The sequence below is a fragment of the Grammomys surdaster genome, unplaced genomic scaffold (genome assembly GCF_004785775.1).
Source record: "Grammomys surdaster isolate TR1022 unplaced genomic scaffold, NIH_TR_1.0 126131, whole genome shotgun sequence".
In the NCBI taxonomy this organism is placed as follows: Eukaryota; Metazoa; Chordata; class Mammalia; order Rodentia; family Muridae; genus Grammomys; species Grammomys surdaster.
In genome coordinates this window covers 1,880,514-1,907,071 of record NW_021620939.1, presented here as the reverse complement: position 1 = coordinate 1,907,071, position 26,558 = coordinate 1,880,514, and the positions used below count along the sequence as shown (strand labels likewise).

At 42.4% G+C, this 26,558-nt stretch overlaps 1 protein-coding gene across 1 annotated transcript in view; it reads left to right on the top strand.

Annotated features, from left to right (window-relative positions):
- Tmem108 (transmembrane protein 108) overlaps positions 1-26,558 on the top strand; it is a 283,476-nt gene that overhangs the window by 134,281 nt on the left and 122,637 nt on the right. Inside the window, exon 3 of the mRNA XM_028756764.1 lies at positions 24,619-24,704. Within this exon, the coding sequence (XP_028612597.1) occupies positions 24,665-24,704 (40 nt within the window). The 5' untranslated portion in view covers positions 24,619-24,664. The remainder of the gene's footprint in view (positions 1-24,618; positions 24,705-26,558) is intronic.

Here is a 26,558-nt window from a genome sequence, read left to right as displayed (position 1 = left end):
GAGAGAGAGAGAGAGAGAGAGAGAGAGAGAGAGAGAGAGAGAGAGAGCTGGGGTGGTCCTTTTATCTGCAGCACACACCTGTGCACCTGGTGGCAGCAGCAGGTGATGACATAAGCAGTTGCTAGATCCCTGAGGGCAGACCAGTGGAACTGCCTGTAAGCTAACACAAGCTTCTTAACGTTTCCCACTCACTCCCTGGACCCCTACCAGAGACATTTTTACACGAGTGTATAGGTATATGAAATAGGTATGTAAATCAAATACTTGCTGATAATGTAGCATAAAGAAGTCTATTTCAAAATAATTCTTTGGTATATAGATCATTTTTGTCATTTATTAAAGACAAAAAGCAAATTTGCATTCTAATAAGATGTCTGTGTTTGTTTTTCCTATAAAGAATTCGATCTTGGCTGACTCTTTGACACTGTAGAATGCAGAGATTCCTTTGTTTTTCAGAATTGATTGGTAATTTGAGTTTACAACTGTCCATGGTAAGAATTCAACTTTACAAAAATACATAGTACAACCACATGGCATGTTTGGGGGCCATGTGATAAATTATTAGAAAATCTATCCTAATCCCTATCCAAAATTCATTGAATGATTTTTTTTTAATGAAATTAAATACAGCAGCTCAAACAGCAATTTTTAAAATCAAACATTCTAATGAACTACAATCTAAACACTTAATTTGATATTTAAATGCTAAGAAATAATGGCTGGGAAATGCTGTCTTTATTTTTCAGAATTAAATCATTATGTTTCTATCACAGCAGAAAGAAATTGTTTAGTAAAAACTCTGCAGTTCATTGTACACAGTAGTCCTAATTCTGAGCCGAGGTATTTTGGGGCCCATCCATTGGCATTGCGCAGCTCGACGGCACGATGTAGAACCCGTGTGTGCTCCACATTCAGAGTCAAGCTTGCAGTGACATCATGTGAAGAACACAGATTCACACTGCTCAGATTCATTACACATTAGATTTTTTCAGTTAATTTTCTGTTGCTGTATATTCACAGATCTCATAGTGTTGTCAGATCTTTCATAACCTCCGTGTTCTCTTCTGTGGCCCCGCCCTGCTATCCCCTCCCGCTCCTGTGACCCATAATTTAAAAAGATGGGGCCCAGAGGAACATGGATGGGAAGGAAGGCGGAGGGGTAAGAATGGGAGGGAATGCTTCAGAGGCAGAAAGAGGAAACAAAATCATAAACTGAGAAGACAGGGAAGAGTGCATTAGGCCAGCCAGTCTCCTTTTAAATCCAGTTGGCTTGATTCTTGTGTTCATTCACCACTGGTTGTGACCAAGCTTGGGTTGTCTTCAAAGCATTGACATGGACTGACTTCCCTGGCTCATGTGTGACATGAGTTTTGTTGTATAACTTGTATATTGACAACACAGAAGACTTAGCCTAAGAGGGATGAAAACCAAGGTCTTTTAGAGGTGGGAGTAGACAAACAATATATGGGACTTTGCAAGTGGCCATCTCTTTCCAAGTATTGGGGGTTTATCTTACCTGTCCCTTTTCAGGAGCCATTTTGTATGTGTATGTGAGAGAGAGTGAGTTAGTGAGAGTGTGTGGGGCGTGAGTGTATATGTGTGTCACTCATATGCCATACTGTCCATGTAGAGGTCCGAGAACAACCTTGGTTGTTTACTGCTGTGGACACCAGGCTAGCTGGCCTTCAAGCTTCCGGGGAGCTTCCTGACTCCACCTCCCTTTTCCCAGTAAAGCGTGCTGGATTACAGAAGTGCTCACTGCTGCGAGTGGAACCTTGTGTGGGTTTCAGGGATCCTGCCTCAGGTCATCCTACCACAGACTTGCATGTGCTTTACCCACTGGGCCATCTCCCCAGCCCCTTAAAGAGTGATCTAAGTGTTGTCAGGAGGACTTTTTGCCCTGGTAAGAATTGAAATAGATGCCGCCGTTTGTGGTCCACACAACCCTGGAATTTTAGGTCTGGGAATGATACTCAAGTGATAACTGGAGGATGAAGGCTAAGGGGGAATTACAGCGGAAACAGGTTTGGGTGGAAGACTCACAAAACCAGCTCCACTCCAAATCCACAACATCATTTGGTCCATGAATTTGCTGGTTTCACACACTCAGATTCAGCCAACTGAGGATGAGACATAGTCTGGGGGTGGGGCTAGGGAGTGTGTGTGTCTTCACTGAACACGTTCTGACTCTCTTTTCCTTGTCAATAATTCCTAAATAATTCAGTACAACACTATTTACATAACATTTACATTGCATTAGATATTATAAGTGCTCTAGAGATGGTTTAAAGTATGCGAGAAGATATATAAAGACGATATGTAAATACAGTACCATTTGTGCTAGAGAGTTTGATATCTATACAATGTATTATCCGAGGTTCTGGACCCTAGTTCTGGACCAGGAAACAACTGCACACTTGAAGTAGTAGAGGGAAGGAAGGAAAGGATATTCACTACGGGAGCTTAAGACTACAGTGGAAATGAGGAGAGAAGCGTACAAGGCAGTGTGAATGGGAGGGAGACGGGCGGTCGCAAGCTTAATACGGAAGAAAGCAGTCGACAGTGAGGTGGGTCTGAGATCTGCTGAGAAGAGTTGGTAAGTTAGGCAAAAGGAAGTCTGTGTGGATTCTTGAAAAGTAAGTTTGTAGTCTGGTGTGTGTGTGTGTGTGTGTGTGTGTGTGTGTGTGTGTGTGTGTGTGTATGTGTTTGGGAGGGCAGGCATGCCTTTGACCTGGCATGTCTTAGTAGAGGACAGGGAGGTTGGCAGTGAGGTTTGGCAACCAAGATCATGATTTGGAATCACGGTTCCACCATAAGCTGCCTTATGAATTGGACTCACCTAGACTTTCTGAGCCCTCCAAAAGAGCAAAGCCATTACTGCCTGCTTTATGAGGGTGCTGTGAAGACAGCACTGAAACAATGGCTTCTGACATGTCACAGGTCATATTACTCAATAAATCTGAATTTCCCTTTGTCACCTGCAGTTGTAGAAAGGCACCCAGATAGGTGAGTGACAGGATCCAAAAATATCATCAGGCTTGTTACTGACTAGCCTGAAGAAAAGAGATGGACATGCTTTTCCCCACATGCTTTTACATAAAATGGAGTTTATTATTATTATTATTATTAAAGTGTTGAAATATAAATATTAGACATACTCATTCATAAATTGAATTACATGTTTAATGAAATGCAGATGCTTAGAAGTCATAGGAATGGTGGTTTTTAAATCATACAACTTCACATTTAACCCCTCCTCTTTCCACATGAATGAATCAGTAATTCCACTGGACACTTGTTTGAAATCTTAGGATGTATTTATGTCAATTTTGCTGAAGTTTCTGTATTTAATCATAATTTTCCAAATTGCACCTCATCTGTAGTGATCAGATCCACTCCAACAGGTTCCTTAGTGTCTAAACTTTTCAACAACAAAAAGGAAATCCTGTGGCTGAATTTTTTTCTCTGAGAAATCCCATCATTTTTTTCCCACTCAATCAGAGAAACTAATTTGCTTTCCCCAGGTTTGTTCATTCCTCTGGCTCAGCGCCTGACCAGCTGAGTGAAAGACACCATAGTTGGAGCCAGCTATCTTCCCCTTGGGGGGAACAGTTGTCTTGGGTTAATAAGCCTGCTGCCAGGAACCAGAGAGATGGTGAGAGCCAGAGGATCCGGGGCCTTGCTGTGAGACTGTGTCTTCTCATAACATCGGAGGCTAATGTTGAGGTTTAGCCTATTGCTCTGTACTGTAATGTTAAATTCTATGTCGGAAGGTCTAGACCTTCAGGTGAGTCCTCAGGTTGGCCAGCTTTTGTTGTGCAAACCTCGTTGTTTTGATTTAAAACTATTGGTTAAATAAAATTGGCTACAGCCAATTATTGGAGGGATTAGCGGTAGGTAGGTTTGGAATGACCTGGTTGGAGGAGAGAGTCTTGAGGAGGAGGAAGAGGAAGGAGAGAGAGAGGAAGCCACCATGAAAGGAGATAGACAGTGAGCTCATGCCCAAGAGAAACAGTAAATATCTGGGGTACATTGTAGTGGCAGTAGCTAGGCTAGCAGTTAGAAGAGTAGATTAGGGTTACCCCACCCCCACTCTAGGTAATTGTCAAAGCCAAATAAAATAGCCATAATCTGACTCTTATTTATTTGTAAACTAGTCGGGGATAAGCTGAAGATGGTTATACTACAGCTAACTCAGCAGTATGACTGCCCAAACGAGTTCATCAAGGAAGATACCAGCAAACATGCCAAACTGGACAGGGAAAAGCCCAAAGTTCTCAGCCTGCACAAAGAGCCACAGGCAACTGAGTGAAGCTGGGAGAGTGAGGTGCCTCAGGGAGGAACACAACAATTGGTGTCCTGAGAAAGGCCAAGGACGTAAAGAAAAGCAGGAGGGATATATGGGAGAGTTTGGAGTGGGGAAAGGAAAAGGGAAGTGTTATAAGTGTTATAATTAAAATACAATCTCAAAAAGAATAAAAGAAACCTGTTTTCTAGTTACAAATTTGTCATTGTGAAATTATAACTTCTTGAATCCTATTCAGTATAGCCAAGATAGTAGATGTTTAGTTATGGGGCATGTATGGATACTGCATACCTGGATGCTGTATACTATGATATAATAATGTACAGTTTCTGACTCCAGGACACGTTTAAAGGGGGGGTTGGAGAGGAAGAGGGAGAGGGAGAGAGAGAGAGAGAGAGAGAGAGAGAGAGAGAGAGAATAAGAAAAGTCTTTTAAACTATTGATTAATTGTGTAATTCACATATGATCTTAAATCTGTAAAAAACAAGTTTGAATGTTTAATTCTTCTTTTTTGATGTGCACAGATTAGCAACCAAAGCAAACTTTATAAGAAAACCAATTATAGTTACTTCTTTATAATTAATAAAATGTTCCCACATGGATTACTTAATTTAATACTTGTCGTGAGTGGTCCCTGAACAATGATAGTAATCACACTTTTACAGCTAAACAAAAATGAGGCTCCCAAAAATTAAGTAATCTCTGTAATTCTGTCTCTCTAAAAGAAAGACTGAAACAAAATTCAAAACCTGATTTCTGCAGCCTATTCTTTTTCCACCCCAGTTACAGGTTCTCTTCTGAGCATTCCTTTGAACGTCCTACCTGCTGTATGGGATTCAGCATCGCTGTCTTCTTCACACAGGACTCTATCAATCCATCAGAACAAAGCTCTTCCTCTTCTCACTATGTGTCTCTGATGTTATGAGACAGAATCTTATTATGTAACTTTGGCTAGCTAGAACTCACTTTCTAGACCAAGTCAGCTTCAAACTCAGAGCAATCCTCCTGTGTCTGCTCTCCAAATACTAGGACTACAGATGTGTGCTGCCATACCTGGCTGGTATATTTCTTAGCGCATAACTGAATGAATGATGCTTCAGGAATGACTGATGCTTCAGGAATGTCTTCCATGACACTTGCAGTATGGGATGAGTCAGTGAAAGGCCTCAGAACTGTCAGCTAAGTGAAGAAAGGCCTCTGTCAGCTTGTAGCTGAGCTAGAGCTTTCAACTGGATACCGTGCATGGCTGACCATGGCAAGCCATCTGTCACACAGTGGTCCCTCTCTCTGCCTTTGTTGCTTTAGCTTCTTTCTCCATGATGTTCTCTCACAGACCACAGTAGCTCTGGAGTTGGCAGATGGAAGCGACCCACACTGTCCTGTGCTACCTAACTGCAGTAGTAAAGGATTAGCTCCTTTGTTCCTTCTACCTCTTGAGGGTCCAGCAGATATGCTGGCAGCTGGTTGGTTATTGGCTGAATCTCTCTCCTTTTATGGATTATCTTCTCACTGTTTCTTGTCTTCCCATCTCTCTGTTTTCCTAACACTGGGGTTTAGTGAGGGCGGTAGTTCAGTTCTTGAAGGAGATGATAATGTCTGTCCTTGATTGTTGATTCTGGATGCAATCCCTGTAGGCGTGTGTTTCTTTTCTCAGTGGTCAGAAGACAGCATTCATTTGAGTAGGATTCCTACAGAGCCTTTTATCACCCTGTGGCCTATGAGCTTGGAACTTATGGTGTATTAAATTGCTAATCAAAATGGAAACCAGCTAGCAAGATAATTAGAAAACACAAAAACGGTTCCTGTCCAGGATGCGCAGCTTCGGAAGAGGCCAGGGCCGCATAGATTGATGCGTCTCTTTTGGAAAGTAATTTAGCAACACGTATCATAAATTAACATATGTTTACTCCTTTTTTTTTTTGATGTGGCAGTTTCCTTCTGGGAATCCATTCAAAGCAAGTCATTCTAAAGTTAGAACTATCAATGCTGTGTGTGTCAGAGAGGGGATGGCACTCAGCGGTGTTCCAGACAAGTAACAGATTTACAAAATAAGCATTTATCCTACCCACATGAAAAGTGTGGAGACCAGCATCAGAGTTCCTGGAGCAAGTCCAGAGCCAGGACCCTCTGATGGCCCAGTAGCCGCCACTGACCCAGGTCCTTCCACTGCATCCCTGTCACTGTAGGATGGTAAGCTTATCACCGTTTCATTGTTGCAAGCAGAAAGAGAAAAACACAAGATAAATGAAATTTACCTAAAGAAATCCAGTGGGCATGTGTCTTCTCTACTGAAGGCAAAAAATAATAGGAAGTTGAATTTTGGATCACATATGTTTCCAGATTAATTAAACTTTGGATTTTGTTTGTAGGTGAAATTTCAGAGAATGGTTAGTGCAAAATCAGCTAGTCATGCCTTCCATTGTAACCAACATATGAATCCTGGCAGAGATAAAATAATGGGGTCATGCCTTTTGATCCATAACACAAACATACGTGTATGTATGTATGTATGTATGTATGTATGTGACACACATACATACAGATAATACAGTGATCCAGCATGGACTATTACATAACTACATTGGTTATGACTTGGTCACAAACTTCTTCAAATAGGAGATGTGTTAATTTCTGAACCTCCTATGACCTGTGGAGGGCTGAGTGAGTGAGGTCAGGAAGGCCTCTGTCTTCATTTAGATACTATCAGTGCAGAGCCTGAGGCAAGGATTAAGGGGCAAAGGGCTTATTTGGAAGGTGAGCCCAGAGAACAGGAAGAGAATGAGCAAGAGGAGCGGCCAACAGAGAGATACGTTATTGAAGTTGTGTTGGAGAGGGAGAGGTTGACTTCTGTCGGGATCTTCTGGGAAGCATGAGGTATCTCCTAGATTTGTCTTCACAGATTGTAGCAGGTAGGAAGGCTGACTTGCCAGAGAGGTACCCCAGAGATATGACCCTGAGGTGTTTCTCAGCAACATATGTGTATATAAGCCTGACCAATTCTCGTGGCTCCTGCAGTTTTAGAAGAGTCCTATAACCCAGAGTGAGAATGTGTAGTTCACATTTGAGGTAGACAGCTGTCGGTGTTAGTATTCTAAGTTCCACCCCACAGTTACCTGGCAACAATCAGGTATGCCTGACTCACTATAAAAGGGGCTGCTTGCCCCCTCCTCTCTCTCTTGCTCTCTCTTGATCCTCTCTTGCTCTTGCCTTCCTGTTCCCACTCTCTCCTCATTCCCTTCCCTCCTCTCTCTTCATGGGCTCATGGCCAGCCTCTACTTCTCTACTCCTCTTTCTCTCCCTCCCACCCCCCCTTTCTCCTTTTCTATTACCCTCTTATCTCCCCTCCCCATGTCCTGAATAAACTCTATTCTATACTATACCAGTTGCTGGTTCCTCAGGGTGAAGGGATGCCTCAGCATGGGCCTACCGAGGCACCTCCTCCCCCCTTACCTCACCACACACCCACCAAATATATCCCCTCCTCTCTTTATAAACACATCTTTAGGCCCAGTGGGAGCTATATGATGGAACCGTGTGGTTATGGCTGAGATCAAAAGTGAAGAAAGCATGAACCAGGACACAGAAGTATCTACTATAGAGTGTTTTAGAAAGCAGGACATTTAAAGAGTTGTAGAGGAGGGACCGGTAGCAGCCATGCTTCCAGGTCTCTGGTAGGCTCTAGGGAGCCTGTGCTAAGCCTTCCATGTCTTGACTTGTACTCTCCCGGGCTGCTACAGGAGAATAATGTCTTTGCTCTGCTGCCCTTTCCTAGGTGGTGAAGCTGTCTCTAGTTGTAAGACCCAATAGGCTTCCTGATATAAAGATCCCTGGTAAAAAAAAAACACTTCCAGGTCTCATGGCCCTGAAGTATCACGGAAGGTCAGAAGGATGGGGTGAGCCTAAATAGCTGCCAGTGATACCCAGCCCATCAAGATCTAATGAGGTCTTTATAAAACTACCTGCAAGGATGACATCACTTGCATTTTACCCTAATGGAGGGAAGGTTACAGGTGTGTGGAGATGGCCAAAGCCACCACACTGATACTAGGTAGATGACAGAACTCGCAGCTTCTTAGTCTCATTGGTTCATAGCCTGGGGAAGAAGGTCAGCACATGATACAAGACCTTATGGGAATTACTCTTGAAAACATGAACAGCAGGTGCTACCAGAGGCAGTGTTTGTATGCTAAGAGGAAAGAATGCCCCTGGCCCCCATGATGCATGAGGAAATAATCCCACTGGTAATAAAGGAGCGCTCCTGTGAAGAGGCAAGCTGCTTGGTCATCAGGTCTTATCCATGGGGCAGACAGGGAAGGAGCTGCGCTTAGGCCTGTAGATGCCCAAGCAGTGGATGATAGTAAGCCTTCACGACAAGCAAACTTCTCTTGTCTGAGGAGACACAAAAATGTACTTCTTTTTTCTTTAGATTGAAGATAAATGCCTCTCATTTCACCATCTCATTTTGCATTATAGCCTTCTCTCCTTTAAGACTTCCTGTCTTTCATAGCAAGCGAGGAAACTCAAGGCATTACCTACCTAATAGGATCCGTTTTGTTTGTGTTTGTTTTGTTTTTATTGGTATAGTGCTCCTCAGAAAGAAACAGAGAAACAGATCAGAAAATGCTCTAATGAATGAAAATGACTGGATGAGCGTCACAGCCTGAGTACATGCGCAGGCAAAGGAAGCGCATGCGCAGCCCAGGGAAGTTCTGAGCTCTTTGTTGCCTAGACTCCTTGGCTAATAAAATGGTTATTGTCCCTTGCCAAATGCACACCAGTTACCTGGATCTTCCTTCCACCGGCTGTACTGTCCATGGGTTCAACACTATCTGATCATCCAAATAAAAGAAAGTATCTTTTTTAGTTTCAAACTCATTTCTCTCTGGGTAGCTGCATGGCCATAGCCTTTAGTGGGAATAATCAGAGTGTGTTTAAAGTGAAATTGCTTCAAATTTAGAGCTTGTATCCCCGGTTAAACTAGCTCCTGGTTTAAGTAGTCAGTAGCCGCCTGTAGCTCGTGGCTATTGTCTTGGTGAACACAACTTCTGTAATAGTTTTATGATCTCTGAAATTTCTATTGGACAGCCCCCTGCATCAGTCTTACAGTAAGTCATCCATGCATGTATTCAAACAGGCACCAAACATCTACCGTGTTCCAGTATTCTGAGCACTAGATATCCACCAGTTGGAGGGAGAGACAAAAACTTTGTCTCCCATGTACATTTTGATTTAAAAGCCTGTGTCTAGGTGTCAGTGTGTATCTGTGGATTAAGGACAGACCACTGTGGCAAGTAGATGACTTGTTTCCTAACTTCCTAGCACATGCCCAGTCTGACTCGGGTGTAATTACTTGTGGCCGTTGTTTGTCTTGTCCAGCTTATAGATCCTGTGTTAGACACTGACCTTCCTTGGCAGAGATGGGTAACATGTTTGATTGATCTTTCCATGTTTGGCTGCCCAGGTTAATCTTTTAGGTTCTGGATGGAAGGTTTCTTTGAAAGTAGTTGTTCTCAGATTTAACTGTTTGGATCAATTCCAGCAGCCTATGTTTAGAATGTTAATTCGATGCTGGGAGATGGTTCAGTGACATTTGCAATCAAGCCTGATGGCCTCGGGTTGCTTTACCTGCCACAAACCCTGTGTTGTTAAGGTGTACCTTATACTTGGACTTTCTCAAAGAGCAGTAACATCACTAGCCCAGGAAGCTGAACCGTGGAGACAGCTGACATTTCTCAGTTGGCCACTGGAAAGCAGACACACTGTGCTACATGCTTCCAACAAGATCCTTGAATACCTGCACTACCCCATTGGAGAACTGCTGGATCACAGTAGGGTGCAGCTGAAATGGGCATTGGAAATTGGTCTCTCTGTTCCAAAGTGGAGATGTAAATGACTTGTCCAAGGTTACAATTATATAATAAAACTCTGCCATACCATAATACTAAGGCAGAGAAGTTTGTGGATAAAGAGGGAGGTTCTCTACTTCTATGTATTTGCATCTTGAGGGGCTTGAAGCTGATTGCTGGGAGCCTACTCTGAATTTTCAGATTCTGGCTCTAGGTAGAACCTGATAATATGTATTTCTAGTAAATTTCCTGGTGCCAGTGGTGTAAGGACTGTATCTGAAGAACCACCAGTATAAGCCATATTGTTACATTATTGCAATGTTAATAGCTGAAGGAGAGAGAACTGGTCTACCTATTTAGCAGTCTGGGGTTCTAAGGAACCAGCAGAGGTATCCATAGCAATCCAGGTATAAACTAGGGTTTGGCACCACCTAGTGGCAGATATCTAATGCTGTTTCTTCATGGATGGGGACAATTCTGAGTCCTGTAGCTGAGTTAGGCTCTTGGAATCTATTGGATAGTGAGTGGCTCTATCTCCTGGTTTGCAAGCATTTCTTTTGTTACATTGGTTTGGGAAGACTGAACATTGAGGCCCATCAGCCATCTTTAGACTACTGGCTACTTCTGTATTTGCCTTTACCTCTTGAGCCTGTATCCTACTCTTCCCCAGCAGATAAGAGCAGTTCTGTCTCAGAAGCTGGAGAGGAAGATGTACTGTTTCCTAAATTGTACTGTGGTAGGATTCTTTTTTTTTAGCTGCCAGTGGTGGAAGTTGCATAACTTATCTTCACACACCTGTCATTGTCATCTTCAAAGTTGTCGCCATCATTGTCCTACCTCTGGGCTTTTACAACCTTCCATATACACCTATCAGAAATCCGTTTGAATGCCCAAGGCCTTAGCTTATGCTCCCCTACCTCTAAGACTCATCCTGTCCCTCTTACTGAGGTCTGTTTTTCATTACTCTTAAGGGCTGGACATGCTTGTATCTAACTGTGCTGCAGACCTCAGGAGAGCTCTTCAGCATGTGCCATACCTGTGTTACAGAGAAGAATCCCAAGCCTCCAGAAGGGGGACATGTTGTCTAATTTGTTGTAATAACCAGTAATAATTAGCAATATTCATTGTCTAACACACCAGAGGCACAGATAGCTGGAGGGTTTGTTTATTTAAATACAGGGCCCTGGGTATGTAGAACAAGCACTCTCTCACTAAGCTACACTCCTCTCCTTCTTGTTTGGTTTTCCTGTTGAGACAGGGTCTGACTTTGTCACTCAGGTAGATGGACCTGGAACTTACTAACTAGCCCAGGCCAGCCTTGAACTTAGAACCCTCCCGTCTCCACCTCTGGAGTGCTGTGGCCACAGGCTTGAGCTACCATGTCCAGCTATCAAGTGACTTTTGTTTTGTTTTGTTTTTGTTTTTTTGTTTTGTTTTGTTTTTCGAGACAGGGTTTCTCTGTGTAGCCCTGCCTGTCCTGGAACTCACTCTGTAGACCAGGCTGGCCTCGAACTCAGAAATCCGCCTGCCTCTGCCTCCCAAGTGCTTGGATTAAAGGTGTGTGCCACCACCGCCTGGCATCAAGTGACTTTTGATAAGATATCCTCTCCTCATAAACTGTCAGTTCTCTGGGAGCCAAGGTGCCATCTTACATGGTCTTGTGCACAGCCCAGGGTCCCTGCTCCATTGCAGCACTGTTACATCGCAGGGCTCAGGGTTTATGAGACCAACGTCCCGCTGTCCTCCACACATACTGCCACCTTCCACCTGCCTCTCTCCTTTCAGTTGGCTATGGTTCATGACAAGGAAAGGGTCTTCCCTGCACTCTGAGGGTAGCCCCTGTTGTTAACCCCAGCTAGCCTCTGCTAAGATTCTCCCACAGTACAGGCTGTGGGAAAAACTTATACCCCACCATCATGGCAAGTGATCCTAGTGGCTTCTGTTCCTTGCCCGGTTCTAGTCTTTGCAGCTCCCCACACACCCTTCCTTCCCTGAGTTTATGCCCTCTCCCTTTTGGTCATCCTCATTCCAAGCACCTGGTGAAGCATGGCGCAGGAACACTGAGAGAGGGGTTAATCGGAGTCAGCGGATGGTGAAAAAGTGCCTCGACACCGCGCATGCGCTGCTTCAGACTGGGACTGTGGGAGAGACAGCGGATCTAAATATTTAAGAAACACTGAGTCACTCCCTCTCTGTGGTGAATGTGACTTGCAAATGTGCTTTCATTTATCGTCCCGCCTCCTCTCATAAAACTGCCACTTGCAGGAGAGAGGAAAAGTGGCTCAGGCCTAGCATGCCTGAGTACTCTGTGAAGCTGAGGCAGAAATCCCGGTCTTCTACTCAGTGGCACAGTGGTCCCTGGGGAGGTCCCTTTATTTGGGAGAGCCTCATTTCCTCTGTCCTAGGTTCAGTTCTCAATCTTAAGCTTCGATCTTAATCCTGAGAGCCCCTTCCAATTGCCCAACCCTAGAACCCAGTATTCCTGAGGGTGGATGAATCTTATTTTTAAAATCAATTCTGGGGCTGGGGAGGTAATTCAATAAAGTGCAGGCTGTTCAAGTACTGAGGGCCTGCATTCAATCCCCAGAACCCACATGAAGTAGCTGGACATGATGGAGTGTGCTTGTAATCCTAGCACTAGAGTGGCAGAGGGACCCTGGGACCAGCTGGCCAGCTAGCCTGGCCTATTCTTGGCAAGCTCCAGTCCAGTGAGGTAACCTGTCTCCAAAACCAAGATTGACTGATCCTGAGAAATGACAACCCAAGGTCTCTCCAACATACACAAACATGCACATACGTGCGCACATGCATGCAGAGAGAGATAGACAGATAGAGACAGACAGAGACAAACAGATACAGATAGAGACAGAGAGACTGACTGACTGACAGCTACCTTTGGTCACCTTGATGGTCAGCTAGCTTGGGAAACCGTGAATCTAAATACCCCGAAAGATTTGTTTCTAACTCAGTCACCAGACCAAGGAAGAATCATCAAAGTTATCATTCCAAGCTATTTGGGATCTTCAGAATTGAGATCAAAGTCACTGCTTTTTGATGCTGTTTGGAACAAGGCATAAAAATGAGACTTGTCAGAACTACTGAGATGTTTTTCTCTGAACTTTGTTATAAGGTTAGATGTAACTCTGTGCGGGTCTAACCCATGCTAACTCTACGCTCTGTAGGTGAAGGAAGTTTAGTCTACATTGGCTCACACCACTGCTGCCCACAATGTTGTCTTTCACTATAACTTTTATTTCAGCTGTGCGTCTCAGGAACTACATTTCTTATGGAATGACTTTATCTAAATTATGTATTCTGAAATATTGAACCAGAATCACGAATTACAACTATACTATCTGGAGAATTAAAAATGACTCTCTTAGTACCCAGGTGGTCTTAGAAAAGCTACAGGAAGAGAACGGAAGGGCTTGACATTACTGCTCAAAAATAAAGTTGACCAAGGACTGTGATGTTGTGGACAATTTCATACACTAAAATCCCTTGCCTCATTCATGCATGACCAATGGGTGTCAGTATTCTTTCCATATGTAAATGCTCTGTGGAATGTTTAGCCTATCTCTTATAGCCTTGCCACTTTTTGGTTGTGAAAACATCACTTTAACTTTCTGGAACAAACACCTACTGCCCAGAGGGAACATACACATTTGTAGGTCCCTAAAATTCAATTTCTGGAGATATTTTTCAGGCACCATAAAAGAAAAAAGAAAAATGACCAAGTTTACTATGACTAAGAAGTAATCTTTCATAAACACCACAGTCTAGATGACAGTGCATACTCTGCTGGTAGTTGGCAGCTTTACGATATTCCTTAATTCCTTAATTATTAAGACCTCAATCCCATCTTTAATACCAAAACCGTAAAGAGGAAGTGTGATCTCATTCTAGGCCTCACACAAGCTCCATCCTGCCTCCTCAAAGGAGACAGTGCTCCTAATAGGCCTTGCGTGCCAGAAGAGGGGACCCATCTGTATGAGTCTAGAAAACTTCACACATTGATACTGTGTGTGTATGTACAGTGCATGCATATGGTCGTATGTGAATGTGTGTACATGTAAGTGCATATGCGTGAGTGTGGAAGTCAGAGCTCATCGTGGGTTATCTTCCTCATGTGTGACTCTGCCACCCAGCGCTGGCTTGAAGACCCACAGCACAGCTGTCCTCTATCATAAGTGGGCACTAAGGATCCCCATTCAGGCCCTCAGTCTTGTACACAAGCACTGCAGAGCCCAGGCCCCACGCACCCAGGTATCCTTTCTACCCTTGCTGATTCTGCCTGTGCTGAGCCCAGGGCACATAAGTCCACATCTCTAACAGAGCTTAGATTACCTGGTTCCCTGTTATAGGCTTTTCCTTAGCAGGAGACGAATGCCTTGCAGATACAGCTCCTTGGTGTGTCTGACAGCCTCTTTAAACGATGAAACTAAACTGTGCAGGGCATGAGGGAAGGAAGGGGCTCTGTTGAAGTTCTCTTCCCCTAGAGTAGGCAGCTGGCCCAGGGTGACTGTACAAAATGTGCTTACCTCAGACAGTAGTTAAGCCTTGCCTGACCTCAGACAGTGCTCCTCAGTTTGCCAGGACCTGGGATATGCAAGCCAGAAATCACAGGGTCGGCCTTCATTCTGCTGGTAGACTGGGCGCACGTGAATTTAACTGCTGTCATTGTTCAGAAGGTAGACTTCATCAAAATGACTGAACTTCAGCTTCTCCTTAGACTTTAGAGGTTTTGAAATGTTAGATGTAAGAAGAAAGTTCTATATTGCTGTTAAGCCTTTGTTGGATCTATTCTTCACTCCCTGTCCACCTTTAAGTGCCTGTAAGTGACAGAGTGGCAGCCGATGTGGTTGTGCTCTTGTGACTGGCCATGGGTTTGGAGGAATATGAAATGTTTCTTACATAAAAGTACAAAATACTGAACATAGGAGAACTACATATTTTAAGAAAAAAAATGATGCCTGTTTCTCTATGGATAAAATAAAGGATTTCCTGTGTTTAATATGTGAAACAGCTAGCTAAGAAGAATTTGACTTAAAACACCATTATAATCCACACCCAGCCCCGTGGACACATTCATTCACCCATGACTTAGGCTAAGTCTGAGAAACCTTCACTGCTGCCTTCCTGGAGTAATTTCACTGCTTGTGATCCAAGGCATGTGGGTTCTGGGGTAGCTTGCAGAACATCCTGTTCTATCCTCTGGTTCCCTCTGTCCTCACGTAACCAAAAGCAGCCTTGCTTTCTGATCATCTTATGGCTTCAGAAAGAAGGGAAAGACCAACTGTATGAGGCACAGTTAGTGCCCTGCTCTGTTTGATATGCCTAATCTACTGGTTTAAGTGCCTGCCCCATTTATAGATGAGAAAATTGAGGCCCAGTTAAGTAACTCTCTCAAGGTTACCCAGCAAAGCCGATTAAGTGGCAAGTGTCCCTCCCTGCCTGTCTCCAAGACTCTCTTGTTCCTGGTGCTCTGTGTGAAGTACTGTGTATCACAGTGACCTTAGCTTTTACCATGGTTGATAAGCAATATCCACAGCAATAGTAATCAATTCATCATCTCCTCAGCTGCTTTGGGGGTAATATTTGTTATTAAAAGGACTTCTGTGTGAATTACTTTTTGTCTATTGTGACCAAAATACCTGGCAAAAAAACAACTCGGGAAGAATTACTTTGGCTTAGGGCAGTGGTTCTCAACCTTCCTAATGCTGTGACCCTTTAAAGCAGTTCCTCACGTTGTGGTGATCACCAATCATAAAATTATTTCATTGCTACTTTATAACTGTAATTTTGCTACTGTCAAGAATTGTAACGTAAACATCTGTGTTTTCTGATAGTCTGCTGTCGGGGGCACAACTCACTGCTTGAGAACTACTGGCTTAGTGAGTCAACTGATTACAGACAGGAAGGGGAGGCAGAGGGGCTCTGTCTACAGCAGTGGGGATGTGACAGAAGCTGTTCACACTTGAGTGGCTGAAGTTAAGGGCCAGGCTGTGACCTTCAGAGACCCACCACTGGTGAATGACTTCTGCCAGCTAGACCATGCCTCCCAAAAGCTGTGTCAATGGCCTTTGAGAATAGATAGTGCCCCCAATTGGTGACTAAGCATTCAAACTCCAAGCCTGTGGGAGGACATCGTACATTCAAAGCATCACACTGTCTAATGAGCTTTTTATTAGAAAATAGTGACAGAGGATGTTTATGTTTATGAAGAAAACAAATATTTGTTTGTTCAGGCAGAAATAATGGCACTAGTTATCTGCTACTCTGGAGTCTTTCTAAAGAGAATACAGATGCAAATATTAAATAAGATTAATAACCAGTATATGCTCCCGAGAATAATGTATACATCCAGTTTAAATAGGACACTGGATTTAACAAAGGGCATTTGAGGGGAATGGCCTCAAAGCCTCGGACTCAGTTCTGACTCAGAAGCAGAATGGAGAGGCGGTTGGTGAGATCTGACCTGGTCAGTCACACTTTTCATTTTATTGTTTGGTGACAGTTGACAGCTCACATTAAACCTTTGCCAAAGCACAGAGATCAGGCCCTGGAACAGTGACTTTGCATGTGTGTTTAAATCTCTGCACCAAGCATATCTGGTACCATATTTACTCTTTGTGCAAAGAAGAAACCCATGCATTGGAAAAGCCAAGAACTAGTTTAAAGGACCTATAGATGGGTGATCTAGATACCTGGTGTCCATGTCCTCACCTCCAGACACAGAGATATCTCCTTTTCTGGATCCTCAGGTCCAAGTTATTGGTTCCTTTTGCCCCTACCCACAGATACCTACACAGATATTTACATTACAATTCTTAACGGTAGCAAAATTACAGATGCAAAGGGAGGCTTATCTACATGCCAACTCTCCGTTACCTTCCCTGAGGATGCTCTTGGGTATGACACCAGCTCTCCGTTACCTTCCCTGATGGAGCTCTTGGGCATGTCTATTACCAGCTTTATCAGATCTGCTTTCTCCTACTGAGCCCCTGTGTAGCTCAAACTCCCCTACTGGCCCAGACCTTACCATTCCTTATTTTGGAAAACTTTTTGAAACTCAACTGAAATACAGCCAGTTGTCATTATTCATGATAATTATATCCTATAAAATAGCCATGAACACTGAATTATTGACTACGGAATTATTTCTCTTAAGGGAAATACAGTAAGAGGGTCTCAATAACCTCTCTCATTCCTTGTCATCTGATCATTACATAACCTTTGTTTTATGTTCGGTGCTGTCTAAAGGCATCTCATTTCATACAGACTGTTGATTCATTAACATTAAACTCGGAGCCAACAGCACTATAGTGCGAGCCCGAGCAGAGTGTGTGTGCTTTATGTATTTTAACTGCTGGGCACATCCCAGCCTCCTGGTGCTTGGGAACACTAGAAGGAATGTCAGTTCTGTTCTTAAGAGCCTTTCAAACAGGAAAGTCAGCAAAACACATGGCATAGAACAGGCCTTGGAAAGGACATGTGGGTAGTATGAGAGCAGAAACAAGTTTGGATGTTGTCCTGACCATCTACACTGTGTACTTGTTGACTAAAATTCTCTGCAATTCAGAAAGCCCACAGAACAGATGGAAGCTCTGGGGTGGGTATAGAATGCTTTGCTTAGTTTCTGATCTGTGTGGCTAGCACTGTTCCTATCTAGAGAGGTTGCTATTGCTCATCTGATGGAAAAAAAAAAACAATTGCAACTTTCCTAAATTCTTCAGTCAGTTCTGATTTTGTTGTGGTGAGCTGTGGTCCAGTCATTCTTCTCTCCTCTGACCTCTGCACTCACTGTAATCTTTCATACTCATTGCTGTACGATCGGATGACCTCTCTTAGATCTCAGCCGTGAGAGGAGATGATCCAAGTATTCTCATGGGTCTAACTCATTTCCTTTAACATGGTGTTCTCTAGTTCTATCCATTTGGTGACAAATGACACCTTTTTATGATTGAATAATATTGAAGGATATTTTATTTTGCCTATTTACTTATGTGTTGATAGGTATCTGAGATGATTTTGCATCTTAGGTATTGTGCAAATATGAGTACTCAAATATCCCTTTGGAATGCTGATTTCTTATTTCCATATACTTATACATATAGTTATATATGTATACATATATAAATATCCAGCTAGTTTACATATACATGTATAATATATACATATATTACATTACATCTATATGTATGTATGTGTGTGTATGTATACACATACATACACACACACACACACTAGCTGGATCACATAGTAGGTCCATTTTTGTTTTTTTTGAGAAACCACCATATTGTTTTCTATAACACTATTCATTTACATTCCTACCAGAAGTTTGTTAGTTCCTGTTTTCCACATCCCCACCAGCATTTGTTACTTGCCTTTTAAAATATAGTATTGATTCTAATTGGGCTGAGACAGTATCTGACTGTATTTTGATTTTGGTTTTCCTGATGGCCAATGATGCTGAATGAACACTTTTCATATATTTGTTGGCCATTAGTATTTCTTCTTTGAGAAGAGTCTGTTCCTACCATTTGCCCATTTAAAATTGGATCACTCTGTCAGGTGACCAGTTGCCATGTGCTTTCTCCTATTCTACAGGATGTCCCCATCTCTCTGTTGAGTTTTGAGCTATGTAATGTGATGTCACTCCATTCCATGTGCTTTCATTGTCTGTGCTTGTGGGATCCTACATAGAAAGCCATTGTCCCCAAACGGTGTCTTGCCACCTTTCTCTTTGTTTTAGTGATTTCAGGGTTTGGGTTTTACATTCAGGTTGCTGCTACACTTTGAGTTGCCCTTTCTCTGATGTATATGTGCAGTGCCTTTGTCAAGGACTACTTGGCTGTAGAAATGTAGGCTTAGTCCTGGGTTCTCTACTCTCTTCCATTGGTCTATGTGTTTCTTGCTTGTTCCAGTACCATGCTGTTTTATTTACTATGGCTCTGTAGTAGATACTAAAGTTAAGGATTATAGTGTCTCCTCTTTTATTTGGTTTTGGTCAAAACTGCTTTGACCATTCAGATCCTCTACATTTCTAGATGAATTGTAGGATTCTCTCCTACTGTATTGTGAAGAACACAATCACTGTTTCTGTGAGGACTGTGTGGAATCTGTCAATCACTTTGGGTATCATGGACATTTAATAGTGTTAATTTTTTCAAATCTGTGAATATCAGAGATCTTCTAATTTTGTTGGCGTGTCTTTAATTTCTTTCATGAGGATTTTGTAATTTTCATCTTAAAGGTCTTTCAGTTCCTTGTTTGGTCCTCTTTTTTGATAGTTATCCTAAACAGAATTGGCTTTCATGATTTCTTTCTCAACATATGTATTTTTTAGTACATGGAAAAGCTACTGGTTTTTGTATGTTGATTTTTTTATATCCTGCTATTTTACTAAATTACTTCTAATACTCTTTTGAGAGAGGCTTAACTTATAAATAGTCATATATGCAGACAGGGAAATTTGACTTCCTTCCTTCTTACTAGTATATCTTCAATTTTTGCTGCCCTCATTGTGTCTGAGCTTTCTAGCCTTATATGTCATGAAAAGCAACAAGAGTGATTGCTTTCCTTCTTCCTGATCTTATAGCAAATGCTGTGGTTTTCCCCTCATTCACAATAATACTGCCATAGATTTGTCATAGGTCTTAGGTCTTTAGTAATGTTAGGAACAATTCTTCTAGAATTATTCTCTTCTTGCTCTAGCTACTGCCAAGTCTGCTGTCGTTGTTACAGCTGCTTCTCTGAAGGATGCTCTGTGCCTCCACCTCTTCTGAGGTTGTCAAAACCACTAAATGCTGTCCAGCTCCTAGGCATGCACACCTCTCACTGCTGGCCTACTCTCTGCAGCCCATCCTCTTCTATAGCTGTCAAAAGTCTACTTACTGCCTGAGCCAGGGGGTGAATGGTTCTAGAGCTCACTGACTCTAAGGTTAAACCTACAGTCTGAGGCTGAAAAACCTGACTGGTTATAGCAGTGGTTCTCAACCTGTGGGTCGTGACCCCTGTGGGGGTAGAATGACCCTTTTGACCACCAGAAAATATAGATACTCATATTATGAATCATAACAGTAGCAAAATCATATTTATAAAGTAGCCATAGTTTTATGGTTGGGAGTTCCACAACATGAAAAACTTTATTAAGGTGTCTCAGCATTAGGAAGGTTGAGAACCACAGATCTATAGTGACTATCCCAGAACTGTAATAGTCAAAGTAGATTATTTTTCTTTGACTGTACTTTTTGGCTGTTAAAACCATTTAATTTCTTAGGAGTTCACTGCAGAAACTAATCATTACCCTTAAGGCTTTTAAATTATCCCCCAAGGAGCCATACTGATAGAATTAATATTTCTTATTACATGGTTAAAGAGTAGCCTTAGGAAGTAGTGAAATGGCCCAGAGGGTAAAGGTACTTGCCACCAGGCCAGGTGACCTGAGTTCCAATCTCCTGAATCCACATGGTGTGAGAAGAGAATTAACTTCAGCAAGTTGTCCTCTGACCTCCACACATATGGCTATGCCATAAGCAGGCCCTACCCTCCACAGACTAAATAAATAAATAAATAAATAAATAAATAAATAATAAAAATGTGATCTAATAAAGTAGCTTTTGATACAATCTAACTGTGACTCTCCATCTAGTCAGTCAAAGTAACACAACTGACCCAGGAGACTCAGCTTAGAAGCGAGACATCGTTAGAACAGTGAGTGACTTCAGATTAGAGAATGAAACAGTGACAGGAAATACATCACAGTTGCAAAAGATATGTATAAAATGCCTACAGATTTTTCTTGATAAGACAATAGGATGTAAAAGAAGAAAAGCCATTGTGAAACTCCATCAAAGGACTTAAGGCTGAATTTTAAATAAAATGTATGCCAGATGGTATCTGTAGTTGGGTTAGCCCCATGAAACTCAGATGGTCCCAAGCCTCTGAGATATGCTTGCCCAGTTGTTTCTTTAATAGCTCACTAATAGCTTTATCCCTTGTATTGGAGGACATCGCTTGCTTCTTCAAAAACCCCTAAGCGTTTCTAGAAATGACTAAGGGGCTAATGTTCCCTTTGATCGAAATTAACCATAGCGATTTTCCATTCTCTTATTACTTGATCATCTAAATATTCATTTACTCTCTATTTACTAGATGTTTATTGAGTGCTTACCAAGTCCTAAGTACACCACAGTTGCCCACCACCCGTTGCTTATGGCTGCCGGCAGGGGGTGGCCTCTGGAAGTCACCCTTGGCTCAGAATGTGAGCTTTTTGTCTCATACTGCCCCTGTGAAAAGTGAGTAGCAGTTGGCTATTTTATGCAAGATTGATCCTAAGGCTTCGAGGATGCTCTTGTGGATGCACTCCATGCAGATGTGCCTGTGAGTAAAGATAGCGTAAACACAGGAAGTGGAGGAAAACTAGCACTCCTGGGCCCCCTGAGGACTACTTCTCACTCCATCCTTGTCTTTCAGCCTCACCTCCCAGCGTAATTTTTTTTTTTTTACTGTCTCCTGTTTGCCACAGCAGCCTCCGTTTCTGGACCTCCCCTGTAACCCATCTTTCCTAGCGCTAATATTCAGATGCTTACGTCTCTTTATTTGGTTTTAACTAAAGGCAATTTAATTATCTCTGTCTCTTCTTCTGACTCTGTCTCTTACTCTTTGGGGTATGGGGTCTTTATTTGCTTTAACTAAAGACATCGTTGAGGTGTCACGTTCCTGAAAAGAGAACTTCTTCCCCTTTTGGACACATTCTGATATTCACAGCAATGCACTTTAACATAGTTTTCTTTCTCCTTACCACACTGGAATTTTGAAGATACCAAGTCTTTTCTAAGCGAATAGAAGAGATCTCCAACTATAATCCCATATTTTCCTTTAATATAGTTACCAATTTCTTTACTATAAACTCCAAGAAGGCAGATTTCAAAAAGAATAATAGAAAAGTAACTATACTAATGGTTTAGCATACACACCACTCCAACGGTAGAATAAGAAAACAGAAATTGAAGGGATAACAAAGACAAGAACTTGTCTAAGAATAGAAAAGCATTTAGGGAGTAATGAATGAAATATAAAATACCACAAAAAAATACAGAGAATATTTTTGTAACAAGAGACCAGTGAAGGTCTTTCTAGCCATGGGAGATGGGTGAAAGCAAGCAATGTTCTTGTTAAATCTGTTTCCGAATACAGGATATCCACACAGGAGTAAAACTCAACAGCACTATGCAAAGTGACGAGACCAGGTGCAGATGTCACTTCTTGTATGATCCTGTTTATACAAACTATCCCTAAAAGGCAAATGTAGATGGACAGCCAGCAGAGTAGAGGTCATCAGAGAAGCCCACAAATGGCTAACAATGAGTAGTGGCTTTATACAGTGATGGAATGTTCTAGAACAGGTAGTGATAGTCAAGCAGCTTTTTAAAAATGTACTGCTTGAGACTTTCATACATGCATATAATGTGGGTTGGTCAAATCCACCCCTGAACCCCTCTGCTGTAGCTCCTGCCTGACCTACCACCACTTTCCCCACTTCAGAGAATATACACCTCTTTAAACCCACACAGACCACTTAGTACTGCCAATATCTGCATATGTGTAAGCCCAGCCGCTGGAGCATGGACAACCTATCAGGTTGGATCGCTGAAGGACCCTGACTCTCCTTCCCCTAGCAGTCTTCAGTTGCTGGGGGTGGACTTTGTGAGCTCTTTCCCATAGCTCCTCTTTGAGTTGGCTTGATCTTGTACAGGTCTTGTGCATGCAGTCTCTGCCACTGTGTACGGTAGCCCTGTTACATCTCGAAAGCACTGGTTTAGGTCAGTCTTCCATCATCTCTGTTTCTTATGGTTCCACCCCCTGTTCCACAATGGCCCCTGCAGGGAGAGGGTGTGATATAGCTTGCCCATTCAGGATTGAGCACCCCGTGATCTTTTACTCTTTGCACACTGCTCAACTGTGAGTCTCTGTATAGGTCACCACCTACTGCCAAAGGGAGCTTCTCTGATAAGCATTCACCAGCTAGTTGTGCATGTTAAAAGCAGAATTTTATGATATACCAGTTATCTTTCAATCTTAAGCAGATATTAAGGCAAGTTAGTTCTTGTACTTGGAGTGTTAGAAGAAAATGAAAACCTGCCATGGTGGTAGAGAATGACCAAAGGGTACCAATTCTAACTTTTTAAGATAAGTAGCTACTAAGCATATTAAGTACAAATTAAAGCAGTGGATGGGGTATTTATTTACCTGGAAGCATGAAAAGAAATTCTAAGTTTCCATTCTTGGGAAGGAGGTAGTCCGGATGGTTCTTCTATGATACTGGTCCTGAGAAGAACATTTATAACTTCTCCAAAGCTGTCACTGTGTCCTTGCATTTTCACATCTGGGAACTTCTCTTGAGTAAATATTTGCCACTTAAATAGGAGGTAGTAAAGTCCTGTTGACACAGCAGCATGCTTCTGCTGCTAGGAAGGAAAGTCTGAGGGCACAGTGCATGAAACAAGACAGACATGGGACGTGCACACACAAAGCCCAGAGAGATGCACTCCAGAGTCTGAGCAATTGCCTCATACTGGCAGGATAATATAATTTAAGCCTTCTTGATTATTCTTATCTATATTCCAGTATTTTCCAAATAATTCATAATAGTAACTTTTATAATAAAAAAATTATTTCTGTCTTTTCTTACTTTTAAATGTTTTTTTTTATTCATTTTATTATCTTTGTTAAAAACAAGGTCCTGATATGTAGCTTAGGCTAGCCTTGAACTCTCCCTCCTCCCTCCTGTCTTCTGAGTGCCAGAATTACAGATGTGTGACCAGCTAATAAATTTGTTTTGCATCTTACCTACATTTTTACATGTGAGAAAGCTCTCTGGTTCTTGTTTTAGTTTAGTGAATCCCTCCATAGGAATAAGCTTACAAAAGACAAAAATCCTGTTCTACTCTAACGACTAGATCAGTGATTCTCAACCTTCCTAATGCTGTGACCCTTTAATACAGTTCCTCACGTTGTGGTGACCCCCAATCATAAAATTATTTTTGTTGCTACTTCATTACTGTAGTTTTGCTACTATTGTCAACTGTAATGTAAATTTCTGTGTTTTCCAATGGTCTTAGGCAACCTCGTAAAAGGATTCGACAACCCCAAAGGTGTCTCAACCCACAGGTTGAGAACCATTGGACTAGAGTCACAAGATCTATGAAAAGCCCTTGAAGCCAGGATGTTTCTCTCTGCCCATAGGGGTTGTCTTCAGGTTGGGATAGGGGGTGTTATATGGTTTGGGAATTTGATCAAAGGGTCAGTAGTAATTGTATAACATATAGCATTATAAATTGAACTGTTTTTGAGAGTTTTCTATTTCAAATACAGCTGTGTATGTTCTCAGGTTTAAATGGAAATCTTCCAATTAGGAATTTATGTCCCCTGATGTAACAATGTCTTCTCCCATTTTCCTAGACAGAATCATGAATAAACTGAAGGACAAGCAGGACCAGATGATACCATGAAGAGAAGTTTACAGGCCCTCTATTGCCAACTGTTAAGTAAGTTCATGCTGCATTTATTCTTTACCTGGAATGTGCCAAGCTTATCACTTATTAGGCTTCAGGGTCTTTGTCAACACCGGGATTGAGTCATTCTCTCTCTCCCTCATCTAGATAAGCCACCAAGCCTCAGGTCGCTCATGTCTTAGGTGTCCATCACTCTCTAGACCTCATCCTAATTCTCATGGGACTGAAGTATCATTAATTCAAAATGCACATGAAAAATATTTTTGTTCTTTGTTGCATGGTACAGTATAAGGTGTTACTGTATGACCTAGTGTTGATTTCTCACAAGAAAGAAATGTTAGATTGTATCTTCTGAATTTTTGTCACATGGAACCCAATAGGCTTTGGGGACTGCATAGCCTCTGACTTGGAATATTCTGTGTAGTTATGTGGGATTCTCAGATAGTGAGTGGTGTAAGTTTGGTTTCCTGGTTTTGTGGCAGCGAAAGATGTGCTGGACAGTGACTTTCTCATGTGCTTTTGGGTTGTGGCATAAAGAACCATTATGTTGGTACTCGGGATGGGCGTTGCTACTGAGTGTTAAGACCAGCCCCATGCTCGGATGCTCCAGACGACCCACTTGGCACACCAGACACAGGCCACTCTGAGTCACAGCAAAGCCTTTAAGTTGGAAGCCTTGTGGATGGAGCCCATTGTGTCTGTCTAGGCTGGTGGGGAGACAGGTGGAAGATGGGTCTTTCCTAGACCAAGCGGCACCTGAGAGAATAAAATGAATCAGACGAAGGCGATTGAGATGCAAATCACTATGCAGTCAGCCCGCAGAATTTCAGACTCAGGTTAGATTGTTGCAGCACTGCAAAGCATTTTATGTACACGGTCTGGGGCCAAGCGTTTTAATTGGCTTGTTTCTTCTGCCGAATTCTAATCCCAGAAACTCATAAGGTTAGTTTAACCTACTGGAAAGTTGCCAAGCATTATGGGGACCCTCTTCTGTTCTTTTTCTGTGTGTCCTATGGGACTATACGGTCACTGTCTTTCTTTTTTTTTTTTTCTATAATAAGCTTATTTGTTAGGGGGCTTTACAGATTGAAGAGGCCATGTTATAAAGAAATGATTAAATCTACTTTGATGAGAAAGAAGACTATGAAGGATAAATAGTTTCCCCCATACACACACACACACACACACACACACACACACACACACGTGTGCTACGTCTCAAAGAAAGGGAGGTAGGCCTCACTGCAGGAGAACCGGGGCATGGCAAAACAGCATAGCAGACTTGAAAGGCAGAGAAATGTTTGAGGAATCACCTGTGCTGATTGTGTGTCCCAAGTCTGCATATATTTTAAAGCCATGTATTATCTGAAAGGCATTGGATAAATTATTCTATTCTTCATAGTTAGGCCTAATGTCATACAGTGTCCGTTCTTCTAAACTGAGCATTATAAAAGCTGGAAGGGTTAGACATCACCTGGACAGCTGCAGGTGCCAGTGGTCCTTGCTTGCAAGGAAGCTGAGAGACTCAAAAAGCACAATGAGGCGGCTCTTTGGTAGTTAGAAGATAGGTCCTAACCATCACTAAACCTCCCAAATTATTGGCATGCATGATAACTCATATAGGCTGTTGGTATCCAGTTAAGTTATGCCTATGTCAGCATCACCCATGAACAAAATGTCTACCTTGTCAAAATCAGCTGCATTATTGAAGTCAGGAGTTCTCCTGAGCATGAAGGCTTTCACCTCTAATCCCAGCATTTGAGAGACTGAGGCAGGGGGATCACAAATCTGAGGCCTGTCTGGGCTGATAGTGAGATCCTGTCAAAAGACAACAGAGACTTGGGGAGGAGGGGGGGAGAAGAGAGAGAGAAGGGAAGGAGGGAGGGA